Source organism: Miniopterus schreibersii (assembly GCF_964146895.1).
Source record: "Miniopterus schreibersii genome assembly, chromosome: 7".
Taxonomy (NCBI): Eukaryota; Metazoa; Chordata; class Mammalia; order Chiroptera; family Miniopteridae; genus Miniopterus; species Miniopterus schreibersii.
This window is the reverse complement of record NC_138108.1, coordinates 7,483,320-7,504,014: the sequence shown is the minus strand read 5'-3', so window position 1 is coordinate 7,504,014 and position 20,695 is coordinate 7,483,320. Positions and strand designations below refer to the sequence as shown.

Below are 20,695 nucleotides of genomic sequence, written 5' to 3'. Positions count from 1 at the left end.
AAGAATGACTTGCACACTCGTTGTTTACTAACAGTGAGCCGGCCCCAGCTGCCCCTCTCAAAACTTGGAACAGATTAATGACCTCTGTCTTTGGAGGTCAAGGTCTTTCAGTTCTTTTTCTAAAATTTCATGGGAAAGAGGCAAACTTTCCTTCCGTTTGTAAAGCTTAATCGAAGAGACTACAAATAAAAATAAAGGCCATTTATTTCTTCAAGAATATCATGTATTTTTAATTGATAAGGTGAGAGAGATGAGCCTGGGGGACCCAGAGTAACCTGGGCAGGGATCTACTGTACGAAATGTACTGCTCGCGACCGTGGTGAGGTCGGACGCGAGGGGCAGGTGTGCAGAGCCCCTGGGTTTCATCCTGGCCCAGTTATCCCCCCGCTGAGTTCCGTGGGCAAATTACTTAACCTCTCTGACTCAGGTGCCTTATCTAGGAAATGGTGGTAATTAAAAGGAGCTGTCCCTGCCGCCCTGAAGCGTACAGGGTGATGGTAATTTATGACAAAATGGATTTGAAAACATCGTTGGTTTTGTTGTCATTTGTCAATCCTCAAAGGACAGTGAATAAGTGATTTGATTCCGGTCCCAGCTGAGAGGGTGACATTACATCCACTGTGTGAGAAACTTGGCAAGTGTGCGCGGGGAGCGACGTAGCTGAGTAAGTATGGACATAATTACAAACTGCTCGTGGAGGCATGTTCTCATTTTTAAGGAATGCTTTAAAAAAGCAAGTACTTTATTTCAGGAAAAAAACAAAAAGCGCGGCAAAGAAAATATGAATAACACTGTGTATTTCGAAGCGATGGTCTTAGAAAAAATAAAACTAACTAGTGAGATGCTTTGCACTAATTATAATTTACGACAGAGCGCGCGCCTTGGTGTTTTTTACAGTTTTGTCTACAATGTTCATTAGAGCATTTGAGAATTACATTGAATTAAAGTAATTCTTCTTACCATGCAACGTAACTTAAAACACTACTTAATTATTGCGAACCATTGATAATCCGTTTTTATTTTCGGAGTGGAGTTTCTAATGGTTTTCATTTCTTTCTCAAATCTGTTCTGTTATTGACCTTCTTGCTCCCAATCTGAGGGAACTCTTGGCGTGTGGAAAGCTGGAAGGTTGTGGAATCAGTGGCCTTGGCTTTGGCCGTCCTGCCCTCCACCGGTGGAAGCGGGAGGGAGGGAGGGAGGCCGAGGGGTGAGCGCGGCGGGGAGGGGGCCGCGTGGAGCCCCTGGCGTGGCTCCCGTGGGCTACGAGGAAGCCGCTCGCTCTTCACTTGATTTTGCGTTTCTCATACAGGGTGTTGTTTTTTCCTGCCTTTCTGTCCTCACCCCGTGAAGATCAGAATAAATTTGGCTAAAAAAATAAAATAAAAAATAAAAAAATCCAACTTCTTTTGAGGAAATCTAGCTATAATAGAAATCCAATAAATGCACGGTCAACATGACAAAGATTGTTTTGATTCCTGGGAGGCGAGTGCTGGGTTGGAGTGAGGATGAAAGATCTCGGCTTTCAGTGAGAGTGGCTGGACTTGGACTCAGAGAACCGAAGGACATTTACTCAGAAGGTGGAGCGAGGGGGGCACAGCCCCCAGTGCAGCGGCTGCCTGGGAGGCCGTGGGAATGAGCCTGTTCTCGCCTCGACAGAATCCCCAGTACAGACCATACCTTTCTACTCTGTGAGAAGCTGCATTGCCAGTGATGAAAAACGGCAGGCGGCACCTTGCCTCTGCGCTGAGGGACAGTGGGGCCCAGGCTGGACTGGGAAGACCCAGCTCCGGACAGCTGCTGTCCCATGTCTCCCTAACTTTTCAAGAAAAGCCAAGACCTAGGTGTTTTCCTCCTCTTACTCCCTTCTCCACTTCTCTCTCTTTCTCTCTCTCTCTGTCTCTCAATGTATAATTTAGTGACTTGTTTTTTGTTTTTTTACATTGGCTCAAGAAATTTACATTTTTTTACATTGGCTCAAGAAATTGTGCACTTTATGTAAAATACAACTTTATTACAAATAAAATACAACCTTGGCGGGGCCCTGAGTTTCACAGTCTGTGCCTTCTGGTCTTTTCTAACCTGCGGTGCAGACAAGGGAAGCGACTTGCTCCAGGCTCGTAACTAGCGAAGCTGCTGCGGAGCTGAATCCCTGTGGCGGCCAGTGTGTCTCTCATTCTCTGACAAAGTGACCGTCGTGGAGGGCAGTGCGTTCTCGTGCAGAAAACACGTATCCGATGTACTTTCTCAGCTCTCTTCAGAGCTATGAGAACTAAAGAAGATTGTTAGATGTTTCAGAGATTATTACTCAAGTCTGTTCCCTGAGGATAGAGTATTCCACTTGCCTATAAGCCTCCCTCTCTTTTGCTAGAGAAAACAAATGTTTACTGAGACGTGTCTCTCCCTAATTTATCTGTGGTCAAGTTTATAGGCACTGTTAACAACCAATATTTTGTAATAAAGTTAAACTCAAAACTAAATTAATGCTAATGGAAGTGATTAACAGAATATACTTCGTGGAAAACATCAATACGTGTGTTGTAATTGAATTTTAGCTTGTAATACTGTTTGCTCCTTTAGGGGATGTCTCTTTAAGGCATGCTACTTATAAACTCCTTGCTCATTTAAAAACATAAATTAATTCTGAAACCTGCTCAGAGGTTTTTTATCTTCCTTTATTACAATTAGCTTAATCAATTAACAGCTGAAATTATATCTGTAGTCATTAGGCTTAATTGCTGAGAAATATGTCATGTCTTCTTTACGGGGGAAAATGTATCACGATTTTTCTAGAGCCTTTTTACTTTCCAAGGGCAAACGCTTCCTCATAATAAAATAGTAAAAGCCAAATCAAGAATGTATACATATATACATGTGTACCTATATATAAATATTTTTAAGATTATATATGGTCTTAAAAATACATGGTCCCCGATTAGGGACATAGACACTATAATTTTTGGACAGATTTCCTCTGAAAAGCCGCATGCTGCACTTTGATACATGAATGTCATATATCACATCATATATTATTTATGCTTATAGTAGTTGTCTTTCACAACCTTATACAAATTTATTGCAGCGACACTTCAAGGCAATTACAGACACTTGAGAATTGTATCACCAATCAACGATTTCTCACGCACTGTTATCATTATTTCTCAGTCATTGAGCTTTTCTGCCTCTTCACACAGAAGCATCCATGTGTTACATCTGTGTGTTCTCCGTGCGCGTACGTGTAAAGATGCAAACACGGCGCCATCACGCCCGATGGGTGATGTATTTCTGGGTGGGGAGGTTCGATCCTGGCCTTTCACCAGAGGGCCTGTGCTGGATCACATGCACTTGCCTGTGGCATTTGTCCACACAAAGCTAACATGCTACTTTGACAATTCGCTTTTGCATTTAGTGTTCATCTTGTTCCAGGCAGATGTGGTGCATTTTAAATGTTTCCTTTATCTCGATGAAATTTTCTTCTCCAAAATTCTTCTACCGCCAGGACTTTGTAAAATGATGGTCTGATGCAATTACCCTCCTCGCCCAGGGGGTGTGCAAACCATGTGACCTTCTCCCCTTCCACAGCCTTTCCCTTGGGCTTTTCACTACATCAGCCAACACTTCTGTGCGACCCAGGGAAGAGACACTAACTAACATCTCACCATACTTGGGAATATCCTTGGAGAAGCATAAGTATGTGTGGGGGCTACTGTATCGCTGGCTTCCGTGAAACTGAGGAATCATTGTATTTCATCAAACAAAGATGGAAACCTCTTTTGAAGGCTGTCTGGAAGCCTACCATGTGCATGTACACACACACACACGAACACATATACACACGTAATGCCCAAGAATTTGCACTTTTAGCCAACTCCCAAGGGCGGCTGAATGCATGCTAAGGCTTAGGGAGCTTCAGTTTGTCATTTAACCTGAGTCAAAGGGCTAAGGATCTGAGACCCCAGAACTCAACAGATCTGAATCCTTGAGACCCCAAGGACTCAAGGACCCCCCAAGTCAGAGGGAGATGTTCTCAGCTGCAGGACACCCAGATTTTGGCTCACGTGGCACTGAGGGCTGAGTTTGAGGGCAGATGCCTTCTGGGTTCAAAAATCCCAGGAAATACATTTTTGACCCTGTACAAATTAGGATGTTGTTGGATTCAATTGAGCCAAAGTGAAAGCATTCATTAAATCGAAATTTTGAAAGCCCCTTTCCTGAGAACACTCAGAGAGCATCACACGCGTAGTGTTCCATTTCTTTTTGTTTTATTCATTCATTTCGTGAACATCTCACACATACGTCCATTGTGCGAAAGGCTAAGGAAGAGGGGGTTGACACATAGGCCCGTCTTCAAAAACCTTACAATCTGCAGTGGGTAAAGAAGTTATATTTTTGTGTGTCCACTTTGTGGTTGATGCTAAATTATTATAATCCTCCCAGCAAACACGAGGTCTTATTGTTTTCATTTTACAGATAAAGAAACAAGCTGTCAGGAAGGTTAGGTGACTTGGCCCAGGTCTCACGACTGAGTGGCAAAACCAGTTCAGTTATCCATTGTATCCACCTATACTGTCTCCTAGGAAAGGAGATAAAACGTGCGCACGAAAACAGGGCTGTTGTTACTAAGGAGGGAGGCCGTGTGCTGGAGGAGCTTGGCCCCAGCTGCAGTTGTCACTGTTTAGCATGGAAGTTAAAACTGACCTCTGCCCTTGAAAGTGACTGTGACCCAGGGGTCTTGATTAAAGGACGTCACTGTAGAACCCGAGAGTTAGGTATCTTCCTCATTTTGCAGACAGAGAAAATGAGCGAGCTATGCTAACTTGAAATTCTATTTTGTCTTTATATCCACGCAATTGTAAGACTTACTAATTTATTTTTAAACCTTTCTGGTGGGTGGGTTTTACGTACCTGATCCCGTAAGCAAGTACAGATGTGAAAAAACAACATATATGGCTTAAAATACCAAGCACTAATGTTTTCATTACATGATTAGTAATTGACCAGAGGTGGTACACTGGGGGGGGGGGGGGGACTTAACATGTAGAGAAAGAAGGGAGGGAGTTAATGCGTATTCATGGTGTTGCATTCAAAGGCAAGTCTGCAATGGAGACGCTGGTTCTCATGTCATCAATATTTGTATCTCTCAAAGCTAAATTTAGGCATGAAATAAACACTGCAATTCCAGTACACGCCTCAGGTGTAAACTTGTCTAATAGTTCTTTCATGAAACATAGGTTCTGAGTCAACATTGCTGATAAATGAGCGAGGGTTACAAGAGAACATGTTAAAAGCATTCAATCAACAGATCAGACTTAAAGATGAAACTATGCAAAAAACTATGCTCAAAGTGAAAACATGTACCAAAGGTGCTATTTCAAACACTATCACCGACGTCTAGAAGTTAGGGGCATTTCATACATAACCTTTACATTTTATAGTATCTCAGGCATGAAGAAAAGATAAATAACTTGTGCAATTTCACAAACGTGAGCCTGAAAGCCAGGATCAAACGTGCAGCTTAGGTATCTGTTCGAATAGCTTCACTCTGACCTTCATAAAAAAGGCGGGGAATCTTTACGTGGCCCCTCATCTTCCTGGCCTTGAATTTATACTTTCAAAAGTTCAAGAAATGGTGTTTCTAATAATTATAAAGTCACATGGATTATTTGACTGGACCTTTTAAACATTGGCCATACAAAATGCTAAGATATTGGGTCGCCTCTATGTGCTTTAAAAATGTCAGTTATTATATAACCGATATGTAGTCCGAGCCTTACTCAAACCAAAAGACTTTTTTCTGTGTAATGATCAACTAACATGGGTTTGATCACTTGTTATTTGACAACTAAGTAATAAAGAGATTTTATTTGTGAATCTGCTGACCAGTTCAGCTAAATATAATCCTTCCTTCTCGGTTACGTCAGTTTCAAAAGGGTTGTTGAGGGCCTGTCTCGCTGCCTATATTATGTAAAGCTCACTCCTTTTCGAAATATAGTTGGGAAAGAAAAGACAAACAATTCACAAAACTTATTTTCTGAAAAGTTCTTGAAACAACTTTTCCATCAAGCACATAACCACTGCAGGCTTATTCAAAGAAGGGGTTGACCTAACGTTAAACCTCTAATCTAGAGCACTTAAACCAGGTTTTCCACTTTATTTCTTTCATTCCAATACCTCTTTTTCCTTATAATGTTTAACTCATAATATGTATAGTAAACATGCCAAACAATTTGCTTAAACTAATTGTCGGAGCTGATTTAAAAATCTAAGTCTCATCTTTTATAATTTATCTCATGAGCCAAATTTGATATGAAAAATATGTGAACACATATGAATTAGTGCTCTTAGTTTAGTTTTAGAGCCCTTTTTATAGTACCAATATTGACATTATCTTTTTTGGTCTTCACCGGCAGTTCTAATAGATACATATGTTAAGGGTCAATTATATTTACTTGGTAAGTTAGCAAACTTATTCAGTGTAGGGGAAGACAGTAAATATTTTAGGCTTTGTAGGGCATGTGATCTCTGTCCCAGCTACTAAACTCCACAGCATCAAATAGCCGTAGACGTCAACAAATGGGCGTGTCTGTGGCTAGGCAACACTTTATATACCCTGACATTTGAATTTCATATGATTTTCACGTGTCACAAAATAGGACCAGGAGACAAGGCCTTTAACAATGTGTGGGACTGTACAGTTTCCCAGTCCCTTTGCAGGTTTTACTGCACTGCCTCCTACAACCATGTGAAGTATGGTTTTTCAACATACATAATGTACACATAAAGTATGTACAATATACATAAAAATAGATGTGAAGTATATATATAAGTATACATACTATGTATATATGAAATATGTGTACACAATGTATATATAAAGTACACACAAGTTCAGAGAGATACATGACTTGAGTGTCACAAAACAGTTGAGATACCAAAGTCACTTAACTCCATTACACCATGTTCCTTCCTTTGGAAAGAATTGAGTCCCATCATGTGATTAATATATGTGTGTGTGTGTGTGTGTGTGTGTATATAATTTTAAAACAGTTTTAAATTTACAAAAAGATTTCAAAGAATGTACAGAGAATTCCTGTGTGCCTCCCACCGTTTCCACTATGGTTAATAGTTGCATTACCATGATGATCTTGTCACAAGCAATGCCTCAGTATTGATGCATTAGTTTTAAAGCTCAGAGTACTTTATTTGGATTTCCTTAATTTTATCTACCCTTTTCAGGATACCACATTAATTAATTTTAGTCAGCATGTCTCCTTTCTTTCTCTGGACTATGTCAGCTTCTCAGACTAAGCATATTTTGTAGGACCCTGAAAGTTTTGAGGATTCCTGGACTGATATTTTGTAAAATATCCTTCCAGTTGCGTTTGTTTGGTGTTTTTCTTATAGTTAGACGGAGTCATGGTTTGGAGGGGGAAGACCACAGGGGTAACGTGGCTTTCTCATCACATCATAATGATGGTGCGAGGTCTCAACACCACTTGTCACTGTTGATCCCTGGTGTGGGGTAGGTCGTGTCTTCCAGGTCTCCCCACTCTGAAGGCACTGTGCCCCCCCTTTCCATACTGCACTTGGAAAGAATCAGTGTGTGTGGCCGATTCTTAAGGGGTGTAGATTTATTCACTATCTCCTCCTGTAGGAGCTTCACTCAATTTTATGTCTGTGGACCTATTAGTCAAGAATATTGGCTCTGCTGCGTCATGTTAATGTGAAAATCTTGTGCAAGAGACGGGTGTTCATATTAATTGAATGACTGTTTACAATTGTCTTTCAAGGTACACTTACTTGCCTGTGTATGTTTCATTTCATCCCTTCATGGTGTATATAATAAACACATTTGGATTAAAGACAAGAAACAAGGCCACTTGATTAAATAGCTAAACTAGAAGAGTTTATTTACTGGGCTTAGTTTCAAATTAGTTGTAAATCTGCTCCCAGAGTTCTTTTAACTCCAGGGGGAAGTGGAATGGGACTTTACGGCTAAATTTACACTGGATGTGAAGAATTTTATAATAAAACAAAAAGAAAATATGAAATCTTTCACTGGTGGCATTCTTAACACACTTCATATAATTGCTAAACATGCTATTTATTTTGTCTAAACTGATGAACTCAAGAATAACATCCTTCTATCAGAATGAAGTATAATTCTTAGACACATTTTAGAGGAGGGGGATTTGGCCATTAAAATGGCCAGAGTAGTAACACTGTAGTTCAAGGTCGGGGAATTAAAAAGTAAGTGCACCCTCCAGAAAATAGGAATTAAACAACGATGCTATATAAAAGTAAATATGGGAAGCAGATCTGTCTTCCCTCAAACTAATTATATTCTCCATTCATTCATCTCCTTGTAACATAATAATAACTGTCTTGGGTCTTTTAAATGAGAAAACATGTTTGACAGCAGATTTAACATGAGAAGATGCTATATCACACTTGACAGATTTGTAAAAATATTTTAAATTTTGAAAAAAATGTAGTTGGCTATTTTCTAACAACCTGTATTTGAATTCTCTTAGAGTATCTAGCTCTCTTCCATGTACTGGGCTATGGTTCCTCATGGAATTTGTATTGACATCTGGCTGCCAAAAGAAGATATTTAGGTCAATATTACAGGGTCAGTCTGAAAAAAAAAAGGTTCTTCTATTAATAGTTTAACTATGAAATCAATCAAATGAATATTGTAAGTATTATAAAGTAAAAATGTAAATAACATGAAAAACCATGCTTTATAACTTCATTCTTAAACTTTTATTTTCTAGATTTTTAAAGAATGGATTATTCTTAACAAATTCACATAATTATGTAGCATAAACTTCTCATGGACTAAAAACACACGCTTATTATAGATAATGTGATACAGTTATGCAGATATAAAATGTAATGCAACTGTGGAATATACTGGTGACGTTGTCAGAGTTAATCCGGGGAAATTATTTTGCAGTCACGTATAAGGATTCACAACTTAAAATATTGAAAGAAATTAAGTAATAAATGATTTAATGTTTGTGTGGAGCAGTAAATACAATGCAAATATTGAAGTAATGCTGTAAATATCTTATCTGCAGAGTTTTCTAAGAGGCAACAGAAACTATTAATGATGGTGGCTTCTACTCGTGCATAAAATTTTTACTGCGAGCTTACTGACTATGCAGCATGTTGGGGCTACTGAGATGAATGACACTGGGGGCCTACCCTCTGAGAATTGGGTGTTTTCAATTCCATTTATAACAGTTTATAGTCACAATAAATTTTGCTCATATTTCCACCATTTTAGAGTTACTGTATTTTTATTGCACAGATAAATTAATTTGCAAAATATTATACGTCTTTTGAAAAATTTCCCAGCTGCTTTGGCAGTCTCCTCTTGGGACAAAAACCTACTGGTTATGTTAATTCAACCAACACCTAGAATTGCATTTAAAAAGTGAACACCCCATGGTCAAGGTCCTGTGCTAAGGTAGGAGCCAGGGGGATACCACAAGGCATGAAACAGAGCTTGTCCTTTCAAGGAATTTTATATCAGTTTAGGCACCCACAAGAACTTGATCTAAGAGTATTATTTTTGGGACTCCAAATTCCTTGACTTTATTTTATTTGATAATCACTTTTTATTGCCTCATAAAACTGTAAATATATTTGCATTGTTGAGTAGCATCTGGAAACAGTTGTATATGCAGCAAGAGCTGTTATGTCTAAATGACACTCGGGAGATGGAGCATGCAGTCGTAGAAAGAATATTCATTTTGGAGTAAAAAATATCTGAGTTTCACATGTATATATCACAGCTAATAAGCTCTGACCTTGATCTAGTGCCTTGAATTTTCTGAGAGTCAGTTTTCTGACTTGTAGCACGTAGACAAGTCCTAACTTTCAGAGCATCTGGGCGAGTTCGGTGTAACACACAGAGCTCGTGCACATGCTCGGCAGGAAGCAGGTGTGGAAAACTACTAGGAATTTGTCAGTAGTATAGTAATTCCTGGGCAGTGCCTTATTGTTCTCAAAAGTGACTTCAGCCCTGGCCGGGTAGCTCAGTTCTCTAGAGTGTCTTCCCGATACGCCAGGGTTGCGGATTCGAACCCTGGTCAGGGCGCACACAAGAACCAACCAGCGATGCATAAATAAGTGGAGCAACAAATCGATGCTTCTCTCTCTCTCCTCTCCCCTCTCTCAAAAAATCAATAAAAATCAATCAATCAATAAATGACTTCACTTTCATTATCCAATGATCTTTTCAGCAACTTCTGAAAGGGAGACATTATCAGTTCAGTTGTTCAGAAAGAGAAGCCAGGAGGTGGAGCGACAGGGGAATTCGACACGCCCAGGGGCTGAGTCCTGTGTCTTAGCTCTAGGTCCTGCCCTCCCCATCAAGGTGAAGAATTGTGCGAAGCTGACATTGCCTTGAAGTCTGCATGTCCCCATCTGGACATCGAGGGCATTGCTAACTTCCCTTCCCAGTCCTTTCGGTGGTGTGCACACAGAGTCAGTGAGTGCAGCTGTCAGAGGCACGGGCGTCGGAGAGGAACTCTGGGGTTCAAGCCCCAGCTCCGCCACCCCTTGGCTCTGAGCTCGGCCACGTTGCCATCTCTGTCTCCTGTGCCCATCGCTGCGGGCTGGTAAACGGTACTTTCTTCAGAGCACCACCTGTGAGGAACAGATGACCTGTGCTGTGCAAGGTCCTTAGGATGGGGTGTGGCCTGTGGAAGCTTCCCATGAGGACTGGCCCTGACCATCCTGCTAAAACTGTAACAGCCAAGCCGGACTCCAAGTGAGCCGTTTCACCTTTTCTAGGTACGGAGTAGATTTGCTTAAACAATAAGTGGAAATCCCTCAACCCGGGTTTATGGCTCAACTACATTGCTGTCTTTAATTCTATATGCTATTTATAAACAAGCCCAAGTTTTATTTCAAGAATGGAAACGCTCATTAAAATCTATAAAACATAGACATACTGGGACCTGTAAGACAATGGAGTCAAGATAAAAGTCATAGGTAAATATTTGGCAAATTGCTTAACAGGATAAGAACGGTTTTATTTCCCTCGTGTGGACTTTTACAACACACCGGATAAATAATCATGCCTAAATTACTGTTTAATAATATCACAGTGTTTACTAATTTAAGTAGAAATTTTATTTATAGCTTCCATACTTTAATTTTGCTTTGTAAGGCTTTCAAACAGCTGCCATTTTTCAAAACGACGACTAGCACAGTGCAAAGAAATAAAGATAAAAAAATAAATAAACCCTGCTTTCAGTCCATTGTTCCTTCTGTATTCACTCTCTCTCTCTCACCAGGTGGCATGCATGCAGTGGGTTCATGGAGACCACACCATGCTTGAGATGATTGAGAAAAAGCGTTGCTTGTGCAAGGAAATCAAGGCTCGACAGAAAACGGAAAAGGGCCTTTGCAAGCAGGATAGCATGCCCATCCTGCCCAGCTGGAAGAAGAACGCAGGGGCCAAGAAGTGCAGCCCGCCGCCCTACTCGAAACAGCAGACGGTGTTCTGGGACACGGCCATCTGACTGCGCGCCAGGGGACTTGGGGCGCGGGGCGGATGGAGCGCCAGCTCCTCCCGGGACACCATGGGAAGCGGGGCCTACTCCGGGCAAGTTCCAGATGAAATGTTTATTTCCTTGCAGCTAAGGCACACTTATTTATCACGGATTATTTTGAATCCAAGGAGAGATTAAGATGTACATATTTTACTAATTTATGGGTGACACCTGAGATAATCCACATTATACGTATATAAATGACAGAAATATCAAGAGTTTTACTATATGATATAATTTCGGTATTAACTGGTTTGTTATCTCTTTTATATATGTAATCCCTTGATGCCTTTTCTTATTAATTTTTGCAGTTAAAATATTTTTTTCTGCCCGCACTTGTCTTCTGTCCAAGAGCTCACAGCTCTAAGTCACACTCAGTCACACAACACGCGATCTGGTGCTAGTCGGGTCCCCGCCGGACACCATGCACACCAAGAACACCGGCGGGGACCGAGTGCAAGAGTGACGCTCAGTGTGGACGCCACGTTGCTCAACACCGACGGTCTCGCTGCTCTGGCTTCAGCAGAATTTCTCTTCGGGACCCTCTGGATGCTAAGCGATGGTCAGTCAGACTCCAGAGAAGGCAATTAGGGCACATTTGGACATCCCAGCAGAAAACATTTCCTTCGGAAACGACGTTAGGGACACGCGTCCTTGCATCATTGATCTGATTGGAGGAGACCAGGGTTCACTGTGACAAGGGAAGGAACAAGGAATCGAAAGCCAAATAGCGCGACTTCTTTCAGGAAGGGGGGGGCCCGTGGCGCTGCTGTCAATGTGACCGCGATTTCTAAGTCACTTCTCGCGCGTCTGTTTGTCCCCCCTCGCCCAGAAAATGAGAAGTAAACGTATAACCAGATGCGTTTACAGGTTTTAGTTCGCCGTATGCCAATCTCCCTCAAGAGTTGGGCCTGTTAATGAAATGGTATTTCTTGTTCATCTTATCAACCTAGTCATTACCACTTTTTGGGTCGCTATTTTCTGTGCATGATCATCACACCCATTCCCACTGATTACGACACCATGACCAAAGAATTATGGCCACTTGTTTATTTCGTTTTGTTTCAAGGAAGAAACAGGAGGTGCAGGGGATCGGGGAAGGGGTGGATTCCATTTTATGTGGTGGTGAAACTTAAGTTAAACAAAGCATATATATATCTTTTAAGAATAGCTTCTTAGTTGAATATAAATATTGCCACAAAGGATAAAAAGGAAACTATCGCATATATTTTGTATATTTAAATGACTATTTATGCTTCCTAAAATGGACAGGATGTGGTTCTTCTTTAACAATCAATCGAGTATTATATTTCTGAGAGACAAGGTATGTGTTTGAAGGTATTGTCATAGTGGTTTTCCTTGTAAGGGTTTTGACAGCAATAGTGCAGTGTTGCTCAAGAAAACCAAATATAACTGGAGTTAGGGGATTTTTGTAATCTATATTCCTAAAAACCTAGTAATGCTTTATCAGTCAGAGTTCCTTTCAAGCCTTTGAAATCTTATAAGATAATTTTTTAATATTTTATAATTAATGTATATTTTGATGTCCAATTAGAATTCTGAAAAAAAAGGGAAACAGGTAAGTGGGAGCATGTATATGTGTCGTGTGTGCGCGTGTGAGCGTGAGTGAGGACTCATTGGGAGAACTGTATACATAAAATGCTTCCTCAAGTCTTAGGCTTTGCTTGTGTACGTGAGGTGGTAAAAAAAAGAAAAAAATGCAGAATCACAGGTTCGGGAAATCACAGAGGGATCTTAAGGAGCTTAAATAAACCCTGTTGACATGTTTCACCAGTTAGGAAAGCCAGTAACCCATGGGACACAAATCTGAGTGATAAAAATGTGTTACGATAAAATCAGAATTAAAATAAAATGTGTTTATGACCCAAGTTGTTCTACTGATCTAAGTTATTAGGACCACATACACTCCAGCCATTCAATCAGACACAGACATCAGATCATCTTGGTGATGATCTTGGTGTATGTATATATTCAGGCTCCTTAGGGTCATGACTGGATAATTCCCTTGAACTTTGTATTTAGGTAACATATGCAAGTGTTTTTTCCAGACGCTGATCTTTTCCATATCTCTCTGAATCAAGCAGAGGATATTTTGTAATGCTGCCACTTGTCAAGAAAGAAACAGAGATACTGAAACGGCTTGGGCTAGATTCAGCCATTCCCATTTGTTCTGCCCAATGCATGTTATTTCCAGTTTCACATACTCCTTTTTAAAAGTAGGTTAATTTTTTAGAAAGGTAACTTGTTTGAAAATCTGATCTTAGGCAATCGTTTCCATTTAATTTCTCCAAATCTTGTTTTCCATGGGAAGTAATGGAAAGATCTGGAAAAGTGGTTCACGGATGTTGACTCAAGAACTGTTATTATGTGCCCATCCAACGGTCTGTCCTGGCTTAGCCTATATGGCAATAGCCTTTCTATGATGAATTTCCTCTTAGGATATGTTTCTTTATGTGCAGGAAAAAGGTGGATAGAATAAAGAAAAAAGCTTACTCTCTAGTGGCCGCCAATTAGGACACTTCAGTCTATGAATCTGGTCAGAAGATGGAAAAAGTCCACCTACAGCCAGAACACCATTGAATGACAAAGCTTATATTTTTAACAGTGCCCAAGAACAAATCTTTTCATGGCATGGTTAGCAGGTGGAAATGGCCTTTTTGCAGCAAATTTTAGAGAAAGAGAATTTTATTGGCTTTCAGCAAGATGCTTCCATATGTGAGAAACTTAGCAGAGAAGAGACAAATCCTGCATTTCTGCCCAACCCCAGCAGCCAGCACATTCTGAGGCACAACAGGAGTCCTCTCCATAACCACTGCCACCCTTTCCCACATGTTCAAGCTGTTGAAGTGAGTGTAGAGTGAAAAGTCATTGATTTGTGTCAATGGAAGTCAATGTCCACCCATGTAAAATTGCAGGGAAAGTGAAACATAAAATATCTGGAGGTTAAAATTTGTAGTTTTACAGGATGTACACCTTCAAATACACAGCAACTGTGTGGATGCAACTAGATAGAACTTCACTTTTCAAAATAATGACTCTGGGACTTCAGAGGCACTAGGTTCCAAACAGTTTTCTTCAAATGCATCCAGAGAGGAGAGAAACATTTTTCTTACCACACTCTGGCTTCAGCCCCATCCTCACACAGCTTTTGGGTTGACTCTTAATGAGCAAGTCAAAAATACTGAACAACCTATTAGGACATCCTTTTAACTAATTAAATAAGCCATCTAAACACCATACATACAATGCAGTTTCCGTATCTCTTATATGTTAAGGTGAGTCACTTGCCTAAAATAAAAAGAGCCTGTAAGCTAATTATGGCTACCTGTGAAAATAAGCAGAGTCCTATGATTTAAGCAGTAATCTGACAGGAGAGAAAATTCACCTTTGAGAAGGAATAGAAGTAGAATAGAATAGCAATTTATAACTCATTATGTCCCAAACTTAAATGAAAGTGAAAGAAAAATGGTACTTAGGGTATTTAAGATAATCACCACACCTTCCCTATATGGAAAAACTGATGGCTAACTGTAGAGTGTGGATAATTTGTTATTAATCCATTATTCATTTAACAGTTACTGTTGAGCAACTTATGTACCAGTTATTAAAAAAAAAAATTTGAAGCATCTGGCATTAAACATTCAAACGGATGTGGCCCAGCCTTTAAAAAACTTAATTATGCAATCATTAATATTTTCGAAACAAAGCTGATTGTTTTTAAGAAGATATATAATATCACATGTGCTTGACATCACTTATGTGTTTATACACGGTGTTCTCTTTGCTTTCAGATCAAATGTACAGTCATAATAAACTACTAAAACATACTAGCGTCAATGTCTCGGTATCAAGTATGTTTATGTGTAAGCCTCTACATGTGCACATAGGATCTGTCCCACTATCTATCAGTAAACCAGTAAGAGGAGAGCAAGTTTTGTTATGTTGGACTTGAACACTATTGCTTGGGGTTTAGAGTCATTTAAAACCTTTTGATATTTGAGTCCATTATCAGAGCAAAATGTGTTTAATCTAGAAAAATAATGTCTGTATGTTTCCATTTAAATGTTATGTAATTTCAAATTTAAGGGGAATTATCGTTATAGAGGTACTGTTGGGTTTCTCTCCCAAGCATCTATGAAAACCTTTTTCAAGTGTTCGGTTCCCAAATGCGACTGGGTTTGCCCACCCTAAAAGCATCTGCAGTTACACGTGTATACAGCCACATACAGTATACATACTGTATATAATATATAGGAAAGTGTTTAGTATGCACCGCTTTTGTTCGGACTCCTTAAGTTGACATTTGTAGTGTAGCGATTTGTGTAACGTGCACTGTGATTATAAAAATCAAAGCACAGTCAAGTCACAGGTCTTGTTCTCTTGCACTAAAAATGTGTTTACGTATTTAGCAATTGTATGTTTACTTTCTTGCTCTTTTCAAGAGATTGAAACAAATAGCTATGGAGAAAATTATATAAGATAATATGTTTTTTAGTGGATAATGGCACTACATTTTTAAAAGACAGGGTTTTTAAAGGAAACCATTTAACATCCATTCCAACAGAACATGTTTACCGTATCTAAAAACCTGAATGTCATATTGCATTTTTCATAACTCATTAAAAATGTCAGGTATGTGCCTGAAAAATTGTGCAAATAAGCATTAGATATAACAGATTTCTCTACTCACGTGTTGTTAGCCATTTCTATATACGTAATAATATAAACACTGATGTTTTCATTTCTCTTAATTTTTGTACTTGATTTTTTTAGGTAACTTGTAATTATAAATGTACTTTGATACTACTGAAGTAACCAGATGTTGTTTGAAAACGAATTGTTTTCTTTAGTGCATTGGCAATATTTTAAATACTTTTGTGCTTATTTATTTGTGCTCCCGTGTAATTATAATAAAAGCAATAGTTTAAATTAATTGACTTTGTTGTTGCTGGTATTTATTCACCAAGAAACAAGCTTAGTAAGAACTATTTCAAAGAAAAGTGCATGAATTTTTCAACTTTCTACAGTTGTTCTCGAGATGGTATGCATTGCGGAAGATGGGCGTGGGCAAGTACTCAGGACCTGGTCTCCGGTTTAGCTGTGTGACCCTCCAGGTGTCCTCAATCAGCACTTGGCTTCTGTGTCAAATAGGTGATCCACTAAATGAGAGGAGCCTTGACATTCCTCAATCTTCAGTATGCACCTAATTCCAGTTAAATGACTCAGCATGTATCTAAAGTGTGCTGGAGGCATTAAAGAAACATTTCCATCAATCCTAGACCTGTGTGTGCAGACATGGTATTTACTGGAAGGGTACTTAGCATGCTGATTTATTCAGTCATACTTCTATACTTTAAGTAGGAAGCAAGTCACTACATTAAGTCTTACTGGGGTAGTCCTCACAGGTTTCTTCAGGCAAGGAGAAAAAAGCTAGAAATCAGAAAAAAAACCTCAATAAAATATGAACTATTTGATTGTCCTGCCCTTCCCTCACCTCTTCAAACAAAAAACAAAACAAAACATTTTTTTCCTATATAAGAGTGGGTATTAAAAACTATTCCATGCCGGATGAATATATATATAATGGTACTGATTATAACATACACACTCATACGCACAGATACACACACACTCATTTATCATTGTGGATTTTCCTCTGCCCTTTATACTTGCTCCCAACAGAGGAGCCCAACATCACACAGCCCACCACTCCTGAGACCTTTCCTAGGACTTTCTCCCAAATATTCTCCCCTTATTTCAGGGACCAGGCAGTGGAGATCAGGAGACAGAGGAGATGTAAGCAGATGGGTTCCTTACTTGTTACAGATATGGAAATCTGAGTCTTTTCTTTAGTTCAATCCTTCTGCTTTCACCAGGAAAATAACATACAGAACCTCAGGAGGATATGCCTGCTAAAACAGAGCCCTTTGACATTGTCTAATCTGCCTCCAATTCAGGTTTGCTTGGCATCTCAACAGAATAACAAATGTAGCAAGGCAGTAAAATTTGGGGCCAAATTACTTTCCATAAATCTTTGCCTCTTTAGGGACTAAATGCTAGACTATCAGACCAAGGGCTGTGCAGGAGCAGGACTCAGGAAGATTCCCTACCTTTCGGGGTCACATACAAAGTTCTACCACATACACATATATTGTCCATTTAAGCCAGTCAACCCTGGAGGGGTTTTGTTTTAAATTTAAAAATTTTATGTTTATTTTATAAACAGGGAAACACATTTTTCATGAGAATGTAAATTTTCACAGGGTAGGCACATGTGAATGGGAATTGTATTAGTCAGGGTTCGAGAGAGAAATTTATATATATATATAAAGAGAGAGAGTGACAGAGAGAGAGAGATTTGTTATAAGAAATTCGCTCATGTGATTATGGAAGCTGACAAGTCCCAAGATCTGCAGGGTGAACTGTCTAGCTGGAGGCTCAGGAGAGCTGATGGTGTAATTCTAGCTCAAGTCTAAAGGCCTGATAACCAGTAGAGCTGATGGTGTTACAGTTGGAAGGTGGGCAGGTGGGAGACCCAGGAAGAGCCGATGTTTTAATTCGAGTCTAAAAGCATGCAAAAAGCTGATGTCCCTGTGCAAAGGCTGTCAGGCAAGAGAAACTGTCTCTTACTTATAGAGGATCAGCTTTTTAGTTTCAGTCAGGCCTTCACCTGATTGAATGAGGCCCACCCACATGAGGGAGTGCAATCTGTTTTACTCTTTCTACTGATTCAAATGTTATTCTCATCCAAAAACACCCTCATGGAAACACCCAGAACAATATTCGGTCAAATATCTGGGGACCCCATCAGGTTAACACATAAAATTAACCACCATAGAAACCGCATAGCACAGCAAACTTGCTTCTGGAACTGTCAGTTTTGCTAGATGTTAACAACAAAATTTTGATAGTGTGAATGTATTATAAGCCACCATTCTTATCTGCTCAAAATGTATTATATGTGTATTTTTCAGGAGCTATATTTTTATGTTATGACAAATCTTTTTGAGCTGAATTTCATTTATTTTGCAGTGATTAACCTAATTCATAAATAAGTTGTGAAAAACTTGGAGAAATTTTTTAAAAATTCCTCTGGGTGGCATTAAGCACTATGGATATTAATTGATTCCTTAAATTTTCATTTAAGTCAGGTCATTTTTACCCATAGACTATCAAGTTATCAAATGTATATTTACCAAAAACAGATCTATCCTCTTACGTTTTAAATTCTGATTTCATTTTTAGAAAATAACCTCTATTGACTTTGGCAATATAAGAAGTTGTTCATTGCCTAGTTAACTTCTCTCCTGTGTTACATATGAACTGGGGTAAAAGCACACAAGACACAATTTTAAGTAAATTGGATGTGGTATATTATATCCAGAAAACTGTTCAATGACCACTGCTCATGAAAACTGTCAGAAATTTTTACAGTTGCACTTAGTTAAAAATCATCAAGGTAATAATTTATGGTACTTAATATTTTCAAATGGAGTTACATTTATTAAACCTGATTAGTAGCCAATGGACCCATGAAGCTTGACATAAAATCATATCAAACTCATTCATCAAAGCATTAATAGATTAGAGGGATTTGCAAGATTACCTGGCCAGCACTCTTCCTGTATTTTGATCTTAATGATTCCAGGTTGTAAGGATCTACGTTATTTTTAAATTCCTCGGGATTCCCTAAGGATTTATTACAAAAGGGCTATTGTATGGCCATGTGTAGCAATAATAAAATATGTACTTGATGTTTTTAAGCATAAAACTGAGGCACTTCAAAGATTCATCTTTCTCTTCACTTTAAAAATGTATATAATACCTGATATTGAGTACTTTCTTATTTTGAGAAGATTCTTTAAACTTTAATGAGAACGATTAGAACATCAATTTAAATGACTATAGCCTTGGAAACCTGTTTAAATGCTCCTCCAATGAGAGCAGAAAGCAAAGGAGAGAAAACAAAAAATGTCTGATATCTGCAAACCCGGGAAGGTTGGCCACTAATCTGAAAGGTTTTGGTAGGCCCCAGGTTGCAGGAGTTAGTAGCTTTAGGGAACCCAGCCGCCCAAGTGACAGAAACCCTGCCACCTCAGTCATCCTCTAAAAGCCCCCCGCCCCCCTTTTTAGCAGGTCCCTGAGGGGCTGAGAGGAAAGTGGCGGCACAAACACAACAGGGTGTCAGTGCCCAGAATCTGCCAGGGGCCTGAGGACAGAGCCGATAGACACGGGCGTCTTGAACTGGTTCCCTCTCTAACATCTTGAGATGAGTTGAAATGGAAAACAATTTTATTCCTGGAGCTGAACCAGGAAGATTTATCAGTTTGGGTCAAGTTCAATTTTGAAACTATTTTCATTGGCCAGTTCTGCTCTAAGAAATGCGAAGCAGCAGCGTTTGGTAGAACTCGCTCCATGGTACAGGCTCGTCCATACGGCTCCTTCCCAGCCTGGGTCCCACCTGAGATCCAGACGTTCCTGGCGTGCGGCCTGGAGGCCACCAGGAATTCATCAAAGAATCAGTTCTTAGGGAGTTTGGGCCAAAGGATATTCTAAACACAGGGTAGGATTAAAAGAAAAAAGGCAAGGGTAATGAAGGTAGCTAATGGCTGAAGTCCTGGCCCAGATGAGAGACTGGGGAAAATGGGTGCGAATGGGTCTTCCCCGCTGTAGGGAGGTGACGCCCTGGGCTGGGGGAAGGTGCAAGTTCAGGAAAAAGGCCACAGCGCCTCCCCTGCTAGTGGCCTGGCAAAGGTGCTCAGGCCTCCGCTCTTCCCCAAAGCCAAACCCAAGAGTCCTGAGAGCCCTGGGATTCAAAAAGAAAGAATTTCAGAACTTCTTTATTATCTTTATGAACAACTTGATGTTACTGTGAGCAAGAATCACCACAGTGAGGACTCAGTGACAATAAGAATAATGCCTTTTAGTGGGGGGTTAAATCCTTGGATGCTGGAGTACCCGGATTTTAATCTAGCACCTAGACTTAGTGGCTCAGAAGCTTGGGACATTTTCTTTAACCTTTCTTGTCTTAGTTTCATCCGTAAAACTGGGAAGAGATTGTGACTTCCTCCTTTGATCATTGCAAGGATTTAATCTGTGGGTGTAAT

At 39.7% G+C, this 20,695-nt stretch overlaps 1 protein-coding gene across 1 annotated transcript in view; it reads left to right on the top strand.

Annotated features, from left to right (window-relative positions):
- Positions 1–11,537, top strand: part of NYAP2 (neuronal tyrosine-phosphorylated phosphoinositide-3-kinase adaptor 2) — a gene marked incomplete at both ends in the record, with an annotated part of 176,112 nt that extends 164,575 nt beyond the window's left edge. Inside the window, one exon of the mRNA XM_081143223.1 lies at positions 11,310–11,537. Coding sequence (XP_080999349.1) covers positions 11,310–11,537 — 228 coding nt within the window. The remainder of the gene's footprint in view (positions 1–11,309) is intronic.
- Positions 11,538–20,695: the final 9,158 nt, after the last annotated feature.